At 50.1% G+C, this 16,444-nt stretch overlaps 1 protein-coding gene across 1 annotated transcript in view; it reads left to right on the forward strand.

Annotated features, from left to right (window-relative positions):
* The window catches only part of VEPH1 (ventricular zone expressed PH domain containing 1), a 49,046-nt gene that overhangs the window by 19,631 nt on the left and 12,971 nt on the right, over positions 1 to 16,444 (forward strand). The window contains exons 6-8 of the mRNA XM_063408170.1: positions 2,078 to 2,298; positions 6,731 to 6,940; positions 7,913 to 8,295. Coding sequence (XP_063264240.1) covers positions 2,078 to 2,298; positions 6,731 to 6,940; positions 7,913 to 8,295 — 814 coding nt within the window. The remainder of the gene's footprint in view (positions 1 to 2,077; positions 2,299 to 6,730; positions 6,941 to 7,912; positions 8,296 to 16,444) is intronic.

Genomic DNA, 16,444 nt, shown 5'->3' on the forward strand with positions numbered 1-16,444 from the left:
AGGAAACATCAATGGCAGTGCTGGAATTTTATTTGTTGATGTTTTGTTTCACTGGAAGCCTTGCCTGGGGAAAAGAGGTGGCGAGGATTGAGGCTTGGCCCTTGACAGCTGAGACTCTGGATCTGAGCAGCAAATCCTTGCTGGCTCCTAGGAAAAGCCTCTTGTGCTTCCAGGGACCCCGGGAGAGAGGAGAGCTCTGGGTTTGAAAGGTTGCCCCTTGTTTGCACACACCACTTCTGTTTATGTCAGCGACACTCTCGGGAGGCAAGCTGAAATCAGAACTTGTCCCTTAACCATAAATTTGTGCAAATGAAAAACCATCTTGGGACTCAAGGCAATCGGACACTTTATTTTTCCCCCTATGTTTTGAACCACCTGGGAGTTGGAGTTATTTCTGAAAGCCCTGTGATCTTTTTGTAGTCTCCTGAACCTGTTTTTGAGAAAAAAGCACAATACTTTGCCACACCTCATTGCCTGTGCTTTGCTCTTCACCTTCTGGCAGATGTAATGCCATAAAATGTAAGTGCTGCTTATGAGAAAATACACGGATACATCAAACAGGCATTGCTGAAATAACAGGGTGCATCCAAATAGGCTTTGTGAAACATCTTGGATAAGAATTGTGGCAGGGATAACGGCTGCTTTCATGTTGAGCTATTTTGCTTTAATTTTGTTTTGTATAACAGTTACATATTATATTACTCAGGCAAGTTTATTGTTCTTGTACCTCACTCCAGGCGAGTAGCAGCATTTCAGCATGGCTGGAGACTCTCCAGCTGGATCAAAGTGACAGGAAAACGGTCAAAACTGCTCCTCCATTTAGTCTGCTGCACAGTTTGTTTAGAAAACAAAAATGTGTTTTAAATGTTAATTGAGCCTCTGTTTATCTCTTGGAGGAAGGATCGGCTTTCAAATAAATGAGTGACTGTGCACCAAAGAGTCAACCTCGTCCAAGCCATTGAGGAAAAAGCTCCTTCGTCACCTCAGCCCAGCCCAGGGTGCAGCTGGAGCTTTCCCCCACATGGCTGGAGGGAGGCAGTTTGTCTGCTCCACTCTTCCCATTTATCTCTGTCATGGCACCACGCAGCAGAGCTGCTTTCCCTTGAATTACATTGACTTGCTCTTCAAAAAAAAGTCTTGCCCATGGTGCTTGGGCCATGTCCTGCCAGAGTCCCCTGGGTGTTTTTATAGCCCAGCTGGATTTGGAATCTGACTTTCAGCGGTTTTTGCTCTCTGGTTACGAGGTCCCAGAGGAGAGGAGGAAATGGGGCTGGGACCCTGCAGAGCCCAGAGCACGTGCATGGCACATGAGCTCCCTGCTGGCCCTGGGGAAGAAGAAAGCTGTTTGTTTTTGCCTTTGTTTGTGTTCAGCACAGGCTGAAATCCAAACATCTCCCACTTTCTGTATCCATCTGCTGAGGACCAAGTGGGCTTCCCTGAGTAAAAGGATTCCCCCAGTGAAGGATCTGGTGGGAGTTGCTGAGTTAATTGCTGGGTTTTTCACTGCTTTTCCCACTTGGGTGTTTTTAGGACTGTGGAACCCAATCCAATTAGGACCACTGTAACAGAGGAGCCCTAATCTGGAGATGTTCAGATCCAGGATGGATGTTCCCCATTCCAGGAGGTGTTGGTGGGGCTTGGAGCAGCCTGTGGAAGGTGTCCCTGCCCATGGCAGGGGTGGGACTGGGTGGTCTCTAAGCTCCTTCCAAACCATTCTCTGGTTTTACAGAGTAGCTGGGCCAAACTCATCAAAGGTGAAAGGGCAGCTTGGTGCTGCTGGGCCAGGCTGATACACCAACCCAGAACAATGCAGGGCCCCCAGAGAGCCTTCAGGGATGTGGCTCTAGGTCTGAGGAGGAGACAAGATGTTCCCAGTTAAGCTGGGTCAGGTAACACCAAGAGGAACAGAGGTCACTTCAGAGTAACCACAAATAAACCATGTTTGAGGCAGCTGCCTGTGTCATGGTGGGGCAGCCACCCTTCCCCAGGGACGGTGACTCAGTCCCAGCACACAAACCCCTCACACAGCACACAGTGGACTCCTGTTCAGCACTGCTCTTATCTCCCCACTGCCCAGGAGCGAGCCAGAGCGTCCCTGCTGTATCTGGTGAACCAGCTGGCCAGCATGGAGCACTCCTTCCACCACATCCTCCTGCTGGAGATCAAGAGCCTCACGGACACCTTCTCCAGCATCCTGGGCGCCCAGAGCAGGGACATTTACCGCATGAGCAACAGCTTCTCTGCCATCGCCAGGCTGCTCGCGCGGCAGCTCGACGCCGACGGCGCCGCGCCAGCCAGGTACCGGGGTCTGGCAGAGCCTCAGCCCCCTCCAGGGCTCTGGGAGGCACCAAAACTCCTGTCAAACTCTGTCTGACTCTGTTAAACACTCTCCCATTGCCAGGAGGAAAGCCGTGCCCCAGATAAGCCGAGTTAGACAAGCTAAAAAAGCCTCGGTTAAAAATAAATCCGTGAAGTCAGGCCTCACAATTATCATTGAGTTTATTCTAGAAAATGCCCACTGAGGGTGATGAGAACAATGGCTGGCGTAGCTCCCTGGTGAAGATTTGTCCAAAAAAAAAAGGTCTGAAAAAATTTTCTGAAGCATCCACAGCGAGATGTTGTGCTCACTCAGCTGCTTCTGGCCATGCGGGCTAAGGTTACAGCGCTGTGATGTTCGTCACGGTGAGGATAGGAATGCTACTTAAATACAGGGTGGCAGTCACTTCTAATTAGTGAGAGGCTCGTAATTACAGTTGTGTATAGTGCACTAGGTCAGGGGGGCACAGAGGAGAAGTGATTCTTTGAAAAAATGGAACACAGATGTCAAAAAACTCCTAACGGTGAAGGCCGGCCCTGGAGCCAGACTGGGAGCGGTGGAGCCAAAACACTGAGGTCAGTGGAGAAACAAATCATTGGTGTCCTGGAGAGAGGTAAAAATGAAAAGGAGAGGAGCACAGATAGAGCCCCTCATCTGACTGTGAGGCTGTGAGAAACGTCCAGGCTTCACCTGATGGCAGAACCTCAGGAGAAACCAGCCCCTGACATTCACAACTCATCATTGACCTTCCATTCATGGTTGAGAAATTACTTTATTTGTTAAAATACTGTGATATTCCTATTCCTTATCATATTCTGTGCTTAACATTTGTCTCTAGAGCTGCTTAAAAAACCCAGTTAAAAACAAGGTTTTCATCAAAATCTGGCTGTTTCTCGCTAAAATTCTCTTTGTTAAGGACTGGCTGAAGAGTAGAAGCTTCATTGTCAGTGTGAGTGTGGTTACAGATGATTTTCTCTTTCTGCTCCTTGATTTTATTTATTTCTATATTTATTTTGAATTTCATTCCCTCCCCAACCCTCTGTGCTCTCATTATCTCAACATGGCTGTGAGAGATCACAGCAAGATGCTGTTTTTTCAGTTTTTAGCCATTTGGTTTTACATTTCAGAGTATCAGCTAAATCAGACAGGGCTGAATGAGAGTTCTCTGCTGATTGAAGCAGAGCTGATTTTGACTTGTGCTTGGGAAGTGGGACCAGTCCAGATGTGGAGATGGAAGTGCCCTCCCAGCTCTGGAGCTGCAGCAGTCACTGAGCTGAAAGCAGCAATCCAGAGTGTTTGTGCTGTGAGAGGAAACCAGGATTTTGAGCTGTGTGCCTGGATTGTAACCATTCCTTCCAAAACTCCTGTGTTTACATAAGGAGAAGCTGATTTCTTCAGAGCCACGGCTGGCCTGGCATTGTTTGACACAGGGAATTTCACATGCAGGAACTGGGGAGCATAATTAAAACCAGGCTATGCCCTGCTGCTCCTTACTGTCCCGAAATTGTAAGTTATTCAGTCCCAGAGGGGCTTTTAAAGAGCATATACAGGGTTTTAATGGACTGATCCAACCTAGAGGGGCAATGTAGTCAATTAAAGGGAAAGAAAGCTTCAAAGTCCTTGTTCTGGGTAAGCACTGAGCACAAGAGGCTGCACCAATGCTGCTCCTCCCAGTGTTGCTTGAAATTGTTTTACACTGGAAGAGGAGAGATTTAGGTTAAACACGAGCAAGTTCTTTACTCACAGGGTGGGCAGGCCCTGGCACAGGGTGCCCAGAGCAGCTGTGGCTGCCCCTGGATCCCTGGCAGTGCCCAAGGCCAGGCTGGACAGGGCTTGGAGCAGCCTGGGACAGTGGGAGTTGTCCCTGTCCATGGAAGGGGTGGAATGGGATGAGCTTTAAGGTCCTTTCCAACCCAGACCAGTCTGGGATTCTGCTGACAATTCCATGACCTCTCCTCCACCGCTTGCCTTCTTCAAACTTTCTTGTCCATCCTGTTAGAGGAGGTGATTTTCTCTCCCTTAACAAACCACAAGCACCTGATCCATCCTTGTGGCCTCCATGTGCACAGAGGTGAAGCCCTGGCCACAGACCCAGGTGTATTTTCATTAATCTCCCTTTGGGATCCCCTTTTCCCACCGTGAGCGCCCCACTGGCACCGTGACAAGGGTGCTGCTGGTCTGCAGAAATGTCCTTTATGCTCATGCATCACCTGGACATTGAGGGACATTTGTCCAGAGGATTTAAAAGCCTGGAGCCATCAGAACCGATGTGAGCACGAGGCTGGTGCGCAGGAGAGCTCCTGGGCACCCAGAGCTCCTCTGCTTCCCACCTGGAGATCCTGGCACCAACAGGGGCCAAAGTGAGATGGTGGCTTGAGGAGCCCACCCTCCACACCCTAGGAGGGACTTTTTTCTGCTTTACATGTGAAAAACAGGATTCATCCATCTTTCTTTTCCATCCATAGCGATTTTATGATTCTTCAGAAGTACTTCCTTGCAGTCCCTTCACAAAGCCATGGGAGCTCAGCAGGAGAATGCTGGACAAAGAGGTGCTGTCTGAAAGAGCATTTTTAATTCCAAACATCACCAAGGCTCCCTGGCTGGGGTCTGTCACTCCCAAAGCCCATCAGTCCATCAATCCCCTCTCTGTGCCCTGAGGCTTTGCCCATATTTACACAGGGAACTGAAGTTTTCCTGAGAGCTCAGCTCCCACAATGGGAGCAGTGTTGGGAGCTGTGGTGGAGTGACTGCTTCCCAATAAATTAAATCTTGTCCTACATCCCCAGAAAGATTTGTTAGAAAAGGTCACATCAAGGGTCTTTATTACAGAAGAATATTTTTCAAGTGCTCCTCAGTGTTAATATATTATGAGATCTTGCTTAAATCGAAAACAAAGCAAGACAAAACTTGCCAGCTCCCCTGAGAGATATCCTGAGCTGCCTTTATCAAAACAAGTGAAAAAGTGCATTTTGTGATGCCACATCTCTGGTTGTTTTTTAAAAACCTGGCTTTTTACAGCTGGTAATTTGCAGTTTGGGGAGTTTTTAATAGGCTTCCCCACTGCGAGCATGACTTGTGAGGCTCTGCTGCTTTGGAAGGGCTGTGTTAAACCCCTCACTTGTGGTTTTATATATCCATGTTTTACAGATTTAGCTATTCCGATGTTTGTTCATCAGGGGAAAGAAAATCAAATAAAGAAATAGCCAGAACTGGTTTTAGAGTTGTGGGTAGAGTTTAAATGCTGTCCAATCCCCCTTGATTGTCCAAGAGATTCCTGTTTGCTTTGTGCTGCCCCCAGGAGTTTTTGTGCCAGCTCCTCCCTGCTTGCAGGAGCGAGATGGGAACGTGCACATCACCCCAGCAGGAGAGGGACAGGGGAAGGAGCAATGATGCTCTTGCAGTTGGTCCCTGGGAAATCCAGTCCTGCTGCTGCTGCAGCCTCTCCAAGGCAGAGTAAAGATACTCAAAATTCAGATTTCCAGCACATGGCCAAATATTGGGAGGAGCTGAGTCTCTCTGCAGGCTCTGAGCAGTGAAGGAACCCAGAAAAAGCCATTTTCAAAGCTCTTAGAGGGAACCCAGCACATTTTTACCAGCAGCGTCTTTTCCAGCAGATTTCTTTTTGTCCTGTAACATCAAAAGCTTCCCTCAATTTTTTTTGAAAGTTACCTTTGAATTTTGCATTAAAATGTTACATCCTGTGGCTGCCCCTCCCTGGCAGGGTCCAAGGCCAGGCTGGATGGGTTTGGAGCAGCCTGGGACAGTGGGACGTGTCCCTGCCATGGCAGGGGTGGCACTGGGTGGGCTTTAAGGTCCCTTCCAGCCCAAACCATTCCATGATTCTCTGATTCTGTGATTTTAAGACAAACATAACAAATCCAAAGCAAAACTACTTGCCCTGCAGTCCCACAAGTTCATTTTAACTCTTCATTTTCTCTTTGCTGAGCTGGAGTGGCATTGCTTAGAACTTTTCCTGAGTTTCAAAAGGTATTTTTCTTTCTCAGAGTGCAGTAATTCAGTAAGAACTGCATGTACTTTGGTCAAAGCTTTAAAACCACAGAATTCTATAAAGTCTGCAAATAGCTTGACTTTTGCCTTGTGAAAATAATGCAATAAGTCAGTGTTCAGGAATTTTCAGAGAATGGTTTGAGTTCAGATGAAAAAATTTGACCATCAGGGACTGTGATTTGCTGGTGCTTGGCAGTTTCTAATCTGGGTTTGTCAGAGGTGTTCAATGTTTCTGAGCCATCAGAGATGTTGATCTAGAGGATGTTCCTGCAAATAACCTCAGGGAATCTCTGTTTAAACATAATTATTTTACCAGATCCAAACCACAAGTCCCAGGCAGAGACACAGCATCAGCACAATGACCACAGTGTGCCAGGGTTACACCTCTGCTTTCTGCTTCCTCAGGATGGAAAACGACCCTGAGGCAGAACATCCTGTGCCACTGGATGATTTAAAATCTGTCGTGAATGGCAGTGAGGAAGATGAAAAGCTGCAAGTTAAAATCCAGGCTTTTGAAGAGAAAATAAATGTGGACAACAGCACCCCTGGCTCAGTGAGGAGATACAGCCTGGGCCAGGTTTCTAAAGAAGAAAGGAAGGATATGAGGTTTAACAGGTATGGCTCTGGAAAATGTGTGTGGGGTTCAGGGAGATCAGTTTTGGCATAAAACTTTATCAAACATGGAGGGTTTGGTCTGCTCATACAGTACCCACAGGCAGCATAAACCTCATTTTAACCAAATTTTGCATCTGTGAACTTAAGGGCTGGATGGAATCTTTTTAAATCCCAGAATGGTTTGGGTTGGAAGGGACCACAAAGCCCACCCAGTGCCACCCCTGCCATGGCACTGACACCTCCCACTGTCCCAGGCTGCTCCAGCCCCAGTGTCCAACCTGGCCTTGGGCACTGCCAGGGATCCAGGGACAGCCACAGCTTCCCTGGGGAACCCATTTAATCTTTTCTGTGCCCTAAAGCAGCAGAAAGGGCAGGAAAAGAGCTGCATTGAGATATCACAGAAAGTCAGGTCCTGAGAGCTCTTCTGGGGTGTCATCACTAACAACATTTATCCATGACAGAATTGCAGTCATCATTAATAATATTTATCAATGCCAGTGACCTGCAGGGTCCTCAGGCTGTCCCTGCCCCACAGCTCTGCTCTTCCTGCTCCAGGATTTGCCCTTCAGCCACTTCTGCCCTCTTTGCTCCCTCCATCCCCAGCACGGATCCAGGGCAGGAAGGGCTGGAGGCTGGGTCCTGGTTCTGTGAAATGCTGCTGGGTTTTTTGGCACATTTTTATGATGTGATTGGTAAAGCAGCCACGCCACCCCCGGGGTTATAAGATCCTTGCAGAGGGGCTGCCTCGCTCTTCCCGTGGCAGATGTTGGGATTTGTGGATATCATTTGGATATTATTTCATTTCATTTGCTCATTAAAGCTGTGGCTTGAGCTTGGCTTTTGAAATGCAGATTTCCCAGAAGGTTCTTGCCCCTGGCTGGGTGAGCCCCACACTGGGGCAGGTTTTGGGGGGATTTCTGTGCCCTGCCTGTATTCCAAACCCTTTTCCCCTCCTCCCTCCCTCCCCTGCAGGTCCAAGAGCCTGGCCCTGCACGCGCTCAGGATGAAGGGGCTGAGCTCGGAGGGAGGCCCTGACGGGGAGATCCCTGCTGGCATCTCCTTCTCCGAGATCTACCTCAGCCAGGAACACGAGAAGGGGCCTGTGGGGGCCCACCCCGAGGCGGTGGCCGTGGGGAACCCCCTGGTTTCACAGCAAAGTGCAGATCACCCCCAGGCAGCCAGCCCAGGACTGACCCCGGAGATGGCCACGGAGGGCACGGCAGAGGCGGCCACGGGGGCTGGGGAATGCCAGGACAAGCTGTACCTGCACCTGAAGGAAAACCTGGGCAAAGTGAAGGAGTATGTGATGGAGATGGGGAGGAGGATTCCCATCCCTGAGCAGTGTGTGATCGAAGGTAAGCGGGGTGAGCCTTCCCAAGGACTTTAACTCCCTCCCAGGCTCCCCTCAGGGCTCAGGCTAAGGGGAGCTGTGTCCCTCCAGCACAGGCAGGGAGGAACATCAGCTTTGGAAAATGTCTTTCCCAAATGGAATCTTTTGGAACCTTCCAGGATTCATTTCCTTCAGGGACACAGTGCATCCCTGGCCTCTCCCTGACTCCCATGAGAGCTCAAGAGAAGATTTCCTTTTGGCTGTCATGGGGAATGAACCCCGAGGGGTGGCAGAGCCTCTGGGCACACGGGCAGGGCAGGAGGGGCCGTTCCCAGCTCCAGGCTGGAGCTGTGGAGCTGGGTTGGACACCAGGGATGGCAGTGTGCTGGACAGTGCCCGTGCCATGGGCCCGTGCTGATCCACGGGGCTGCTGCTGGCCTGGGCTGGGGCAGATCTGGGGCTCCTTCCTCGTTCTCAGGTTATTAAATCAGCTGGATTGAGGCACTGCAGGTCAGGACCCTCAGGGCAGCACAAAATTCCAACCACAAAACTCCCTGAGGGCACAGCAGGGCAGATCCCTGATGGGTTGGGTTGGATCCCATCTCACCAGTCCCTGGGGTGCTTTAATGTTTGCTGCTTTCATCCCTGGGGGTCTGTGGTCTGCTCCTCTTTGAAGTGAATGCTTTGGGTTGGGCTGGATTGGGCTGGGTTGGGTTTGGAGCCTCCTGCTTACTCCTTTTGAGGTGAATTTGGGTGCATCCAGCCCCTCACTGGTGGCCCCGAGCTGTTCACAGCCCAACCCTTGCATGGCCCATGTTGATCCCAAAGAGCAGCTGCCTCAGTAAATGTAATGTAATTTAATTTAATAAATTCAATTTTCAGTCACTTCAAACATCATCTTCACCTTCAATGTCACTTCAGCTCCAATAAGCATCAACTGAAGTTGATAAAAGAATTATTTCTTTCCTTTCTCAGTGGTCAAGAAGTAGAAAAGCAGTTTCCACTCATAAGTTTTTAAAATATATAGAGAAAGAATTATATCCCTTTTATTCTTTCTCTATATATTTTAAAAACTTATGCTTCTGAAGAATTTCCTAAATACCTTAAATTCCAGGTTTAGTAGTTGAAATAGTTATTTGGTAGAATTAAGGATAAAACTTGTGCTCTATAAAATTCCAGTGAAAACATGAGAGTGAACACCGTGGCTTTTGAAGTGCTGAGTGCTCTGACCCCACGTTAATGAAATCCCATATATTGAATATTTTTTAATGTATTGCTCAGTTTCCTTTCTGCAATACCTCCTATGATACATCCTAGGCATATGACTATTTCTAAATTCATTCAAACTATTGTAATTTCCTGAAAATCCTCAACTAGCATTCCTAGGGAAATTCCTTGAGCACGGACACATGTGCAGAGCAGAGATTTATGGGACTCGTTCTAAATCTGTTGAAGAAATGCAGCCCAGCTCATTCCACCAGGGACAGCTCTGTTAATATTCCAGATATTGCATAAACCTCTCCAAAAACCTGCAGTTACTGCACTTCAGAGATCCCCAAACTCTAACAGGCGTGTTTTACATTTCACCAATGTGTTTAGCAGAAAAAAGCAAGATTAGAAAACATTAATAAACATAGCTGGCTGGTTTTATGTTGGCTGTGTGGGAGTCTTGAACTGGAAATTTAATGTGTAAGACGTGGAAGATATGAAAAGATAAGAACTCCAGAACAACCCCTCACGACGCAGAGTATTTGAAGGAAATAGTGGCAAAATGTGTTGCAAGAGTGCACATTTCCCAACCTTCCCTTTCCTTGGCCTTTCCTGGGATTTCAAGTGCAGCTCCGGGGGGTCAGCAGGGTGTTAATGGCCCTTAGAAGAATTTCCAAGGGCTGATGGGCCAAATTCTGCTGTCTTGACCAGAATTCCAGCCCTGCTTGCATTCCTGCTGCTGGCGGTGTCTGACCTGGGGCAGCCTGGCTGGGAACGGGGTGAATTCCTCATTGCCCAACCCCAGACTGGGGCTCCTCCAAAATGGGATGTGCTGGTGAGGACTGAACCTTGGGAATATCCCAATTTTCCTGTGGGACCCCTCAGATCTGGGCACTAATGACACAGGGGAAGGTGTCCCTACCCAGAACTGGAGGTGCTGTAAGGTCCCTTCCAACCCAGCCCATCCTGGGATTGCCTGCCTCAATTAGAGCCTCAGTTTGAAGGATAAAGGATAAGAGTGGCTGCAGGAGTGTGAGGAAAATCAGAGACCTCCATGTGGAGATAAATGGACTCTGCAGCCTGGAAAAGAGATTTGCAATATCACGAGTGACTGGGAGGATTAACTGAGAGCCTGCCCTGATCCAGGTGCTGGAGAACAACAATGAAGTTGTCAGAGGCAGCTTCAAAACACACAAAATAGGCACCTCTGCTCTGTTAAATTGTCTGTGATTTGCAAATTGGCTTTTTTGCTCTTGAGTCAGATGTTTGCTGTGTAGGTCTTACCCCTCACGGAGTACTTTTGCTTTACAGGGTGTGATTTGCAGGCTCCTTGTTGACTTCTAAGCTCATTCAATTTATATTCCATGTCCAAATGGATGCAATATTAACTGGAGTGTCAGATTTTACAGCTGGGAAGGGCTGCAGGTTAAGAAGTGTCAGGGTGGATCCATGAACTGTCTGTGACATTTTGAAGATGCCTCATACAGACCTTGAAAAATTGCCATGTCAGCCCTGTTGTTTAATATTTACTATTTTTGGCTGGCTGTGCCTTGGGCAGGGGAGAGCTGTGAATTGGGTGATGATCCTACAGCAGGAGCAGTGTTAGCACTGGGCTGCTGGCCAGGAGGTTTTATCCTAAAGAAAAGGGCTGAGCTGGGGGTGTTTCACAGAGCAGACAAGCTGCAACACCAGACTCGTGCATAAGGGATTTATTTTTTTTTTAATAACACTGCAGTCAGAGAGGGGGCAGAAAGAAGGAACCCAAACCCACAAAAATCCATTTGCTGGTTCAGTTCCTGCTTAGTTTGAAGCCTTGTGCCCTGACCCACATCTCTGACATACCTGATGCAATTTGAGGCATTTTTTTACATCATGTTCATTACTTAAAGCCTCTTAATCCTGGGGATCTTTTCCTCAAAAGAAGACAAAAACAACAAGCCACCCTATTTGTCAGGCTCTTCAGTTTCCACGGAGCTCAGCAGAGTTTTCCTCAGCCCGTGTTTTTGGGGATGGGCTGGGATCCTGCATTCCCCTGGTACCTGCAGGGTGTTGCTGATGGCAGGTTTGGGTTCACCCACCCAAAGCTTTGCAGCTCAGGTGATCCTGTGGCTGTTGGTCATGTCACGGTGCTGGTGTGGGTCAGCCCCAGCATCCAGCTGGGACTGAGCCCACTCCGCTCCTCCTGGCACAGCCCCCTCTGTTCTTCCTGCACGGAGCCCCTGCAGACCCCACAGCCTCGCTGCTCCCACCCTGACCCTGCTCCCTGCAGGACCCCTGATCTGCTCTCCCTGCTCCCACCCTGACCCTGCTCCCTGCAGGACCCTTGATCTGCTCTCCCTGCTCCCACCCTGACCCTGCTCCCTGCAGGATTCCTGATCTGCTCTCCCTGCTCCCACCCTGACCCTGCTCCCTGCAGGATTCCTGATCTGCTCTCCCTGCTCCCACCCTGACCCTGCTCCCTGCAGGACCCCTGATCTGCTCTCCCTGCTCCCCACCCCTGCAGAAGGGTGCCTCAGCCATGGCCACCTCTGTCCTGCTTTTGGGAGCGGCTGGGTGCAGATGGTTCCCAGACAGGAGCCTGGATTTGGCTATAGCAAGGACAGGCCCTCGTTTCCTGCTGTAGTTCTGCTCGATTTTTAGGGAATTTGGATAAAAAAGCCTCCATGAATGCCCAGAGCTCAGAGCTTTGAATGTTGAGTGAGCTGCTGGAAGGAAAGCATTTTTTTTTTATAATACCTGCATTATCAGGATTTGCCATCTCCAGCCTCCTCGGGAAAGGACAGAGCCCTGGGAGACCATGGAATCATTTCCCCCTCGCTCACTCGGGCCACATCCAGTGACATCCAATGAAAAATACTGAAAGCATTTTCCTGCAGTCACTGCTGGCTCCTGGGTGCTATGCAGGAGGAAATCCATCCAGAGAACATTCCGTGGCATTCCTGGCAGAGCAGGAGGCAGCAGGGGGAGCAGGTTGCAGCGTGCTGGCCCCCAGTGTGGTTGTTATTATGTTTTATGTGGAACTGAGGGGTAATGGGGACCAGATGACGGCGTGGATGGAAAAGCTCACTGCTCCCCTGCAGTGCTCACCCCTGCTCCGGCCTGATGAATTCCAGCATTCCATCAGCCAGGCCCTGATTGGGAACAGATGGGTCCTGCAGTGGGATCAGGGCTGGGGAGGCTCAGGAGAGCAGCACTGCTCTGCTGGCTCACAGCAGCTGGCATTCTCCAGCAGGACTGGCACTCCCAGAGGGGAGGGAGGCAGTGGGGATGGCAGTGCCACCACTCAGGGTGGTGCTCCAGACCACAGGCAGAGTGTTGGGAATGCACCCAGCTCTTCCCTGGCTGCCCTCACACATGTGTGACATCCTGGGAGCTTCCACCTGCCCTGGGAGCAGCCCTGGGAGCAGCCCTGGGAGCAGCCCTGGGAGCAGCCCTGGGAGCAGCCCTGGGAGCAGCCCTGGGAGCAGCCCTGGGAGCAGCCCTGGGAGCAGCCCTGGGAGCAGCCCTGGGAGCAGCCCTGGGAGCAGGCTGCTCTCCAGGTGGGCCTTGCCTGGCAGCTGGGACACTCCTGTGTGCTGGCATCCACCAGAGGACTTTTGGATGGGGCTTGGAGCAACCTGGTCTAGGGGCAGGAAGGGGGGTAGAACAGAGTGAGCTTTAAGGCCCTTCCAAGCCAGTCTGTGATTCTGTGGTGATTTTATGACTTCTGAGCTTCTGGATTTGCCCCTTGGATGTGGAGTCTGTGCTGAGTGCCTCACTGCTGGTGTCCACCCCATCCCAGCCCTGCCTTCTCCGTTAGTGTTGGTGTAACCCACTGCAGGTGGAACCTTGGGACTGAGCTGTGCCCTGCACACAAAGTCAGCAGTGTTAGAAACAACATAAAGCAGCATTTCTTGAAGCTGCTTGCTTTAAAAATTGCCCTCTCCTCCTATAAATGTATTTATTGTTTGCACACTTTTTGTAACCCACACTAGAGAGGTCAGGCAAAGGAAACTGAGGAAGCTGAAAAAGCTTAAACCCAAAATTTAAGAAGTTGCATCCATTTCTTATTGGTTCCATGTTTATGTGTGGGTTTGATTCTATTTAAGAAATTTATGAGCATACTTTTACTCCTATTAACAGATTTCATTTAGTAGTAAAGGATTACCAATGTAAATCAAGTAACACATTAATTGTTCCCAGAGCCAGTGACTTTGTACCCTCCAGGTTTAGCCCAGCATGTGAAGCTGGAGTAGGTAACAATTAACAGCTCCACTGGCATTCTTCTGGTTGGATTTTGTTCCTTTTCCCCAGGCACAACCACTCGGTTGTGAACTTTAAAACTGCAACATACATTCCCTTGTTTCCTGCAGGAGAAACAAGTCCTTGCTTATTCCCTTGCTGGAAGGCAGGGACTCGCCCAGAGCTGGCCTGAGAAATGTTCCTTGGCTGGAGGAACATTTCCTTGGGGTCTTGATCAGTCTTCTGGGACGTTTGGGGACTGTTTGGGGTGGGGTTGTGTCTTGTGGTGCTCCTCACATGTCCTCATGTCTTCAAATCCTTTTCTTGGGGTACCTGGACTCTCCTGCCAGGCCAGGCTGAGGAAGGAGGAGAACTCAGCAGATAATGAAAGAACAGGAGAAAATGGTCTTAAACTGCCAGAGGCAGAGTCAGATGGAGTATTGGGAAGGAATTCCTGGCTGGGAGGGTGGGAAGGCGCTGGGCTGGAATTCCCAGAGCAGCTGTGGCTGCCCCTGGCAGTGCCCAAGGCCAGGCTGGACAGGGCTTGGAGCAGCGTGGGGCAGTGGAAGGTGTCCCTGCCATGGCAGGGGTGGAAGTGAGATGATATTTAAGGTTTTTCCCACCCAAGGCACTCCATGATTCCATGATTCTGCTGGCATTGGAGTAGCTGATATTCCCTGTTCCAGCTGGAACCTGGAAGCTCACGGCGAGCTGCTGAAAGATGCACGCAGCAAACGTGGGCTGCCTGTCAGGCAGAGCCAAATTCAGCACATCAAACAGAGCAGCTCAGCCCTGAGGAAGGCTCAGCCCTGAGGAAGGCTCAGCCCTGAGGAAGGCTCAGCTCAGCCCAGAGCCCGGAGATTGTCTGGGAAGGAGCTTGCTGCAGTGGGCAGTGACAAATGAGTGCTGCAGTTTTCCAGGGACTTCTGCTCAGCCAGCAAGGGCTCAGGTCTGGAGCTGATTTTGGCACGTGTCCTCAGCCTCCCTGTGCTCCTCAGTGTCACTAACAAAAGTGTCACCTTGCTGAGCACTTTCCCAGGAGCTCCTGTTCCTCCACAGATCCTTTGGCACTTTTTTAGGCTGCAGCATTCAGGAATGTCCTCCCCAGCCCATCCAACACGATCCTACCTGGGGCCTTTTCTCAGCTGCTCACCAGGGCCTGCAGCCCTGCCCCTTCTGCTCCCAGGTCCTTTGTCAATCCGTGTTTGTAACTGCAAGACGTGGTTCAGGGTCATTTTTAGCTGAGAGTCATTTCCCATCTTCAAACATCCACTTTTCATACACATGGCCCGTGGCCAAGCCTCGATTTCTGCTTGAGTGCATCGAGTGAAGGTTTTTTTAGCATCTGTGAGGGGTCTGCAGTTTGGAGGAGCATCTGTCAGCAGCCTCCTTGGAAATGTCATTGTGTGCTTTCATGTGCCCCAGGCCTCAGGATGGCTCTAATTAACCCCTTTGGCTTCCCAAATCCTCTGGTATAGTGAACACGAGCACTGGCAGGTCTGGGTAAGACCCGGTGGGTTTGGCTGATTAAACTCCAGTTTTCCCCATAGCCACAATTCAGGTGTGTGGATTTTATGCCACTAACCCAAGAGAAGTGGGTGCATGCCCCGTTTTTCCCTGCTGGGGTGTGTTGCTCACGGGCCAGCCACGCAGAGATGTGACTCAGGCCCTGCTGTCCTGGTGAGTCACCGTGGGGAGAAGGGGGAAGGAGACAAAGGCTCAAAGAAAATCTCCTGACTGGAAAAATGAGTTGTGACTTTTGAGAAAACGTGACTAAGCGGGGATGGTTTCTGGATCTCCCGACAAGGAGAGGCTGAGAGCAGAGGCAGCCTGTGTGTCCAGCAGCAGACAGGCTGGAAATGCTTGGTTTTAACATTTTCCATCTAATCAAGATGGGAATGCATGGGAGGGCAATGGAATAAATTCAGTAGTTCGTGTAAAAGTGTGACGTGTGAGGAATGAGTTTACCAGAAGTACAAAAGGATGTGTTGCCAGAACAAAGTGTCAGATTGTCACTGGAAATGCAGAAAATCTCGAAGTGGGGTGGTGGAATCTGCCAGAAATGCTACAGAGAGGCCAGATGGCTGGGAGGGGCTGGGAGCAACCCCTCCAGGAGCTGGCAAGGGGAAACCATTTTATCATCCTTTGACAGAGCTGTTTGGGTGTGCTGAGGAAATGGCTCCACATGGACAGAGGCAGGGATGGATGGGATTTGGGCAGGAATTGTTCCCTGGCAGGGTGGGCAGGCCCTGGCACAGGTGCCCAGAGCAGCTGTGGCTGTCCCTGTCCCCTGGCAGTGCCCAAGGCCAGGCTGGACACTGGGGCTGGAGCAGCCTGGGACAGTGGGAGGTGTCCCTGCCATGGCAGGGGTGGCACTGGAGGGGATTTAATGTCCCTTCCAACCCAAACCATTCCATGACCTGCAATATTTAGGAAAAGCAGAACTGTGCATCTCAAGGGCTCCATTTCCAGGTAAAACCATCACCTCAAGAGATCCCACAAGTGTCAACCCCACGTGGCTGGGGCCTGATAGGGCAGGGGTTTTCCAACAAACTTTTAAAATAAGGCTAAGGATACCCAGTTTTGGTGGATGTGATGGTTTGATATCCCAAACACATGAGAAGGCACAAAGACCATGAAGAGCCTGCCTGGGCTGTGCTGCCCCTGCTGCATTTGGCAGTAAAGGGTTAGGATAGGATTTGAAGCCCTGAACACTGAATTTCTGTCCCTCTTTAGGGCTGCAG

The sequence above is a fragment of the Prinia subflava genome, chromosome 11, assembly GCF_021018805.1.
Source record: "Prinia subflava isolate CZ2003 ecotype Zambia chromosome 11, Cam_Psub_1.2, whole genome shotgun sequence".
NCBI lineage: Eukaryota > Metazoa > Chordata > Aves > Passeriformes > Cisticolidae > Prinia > Prinia subflava.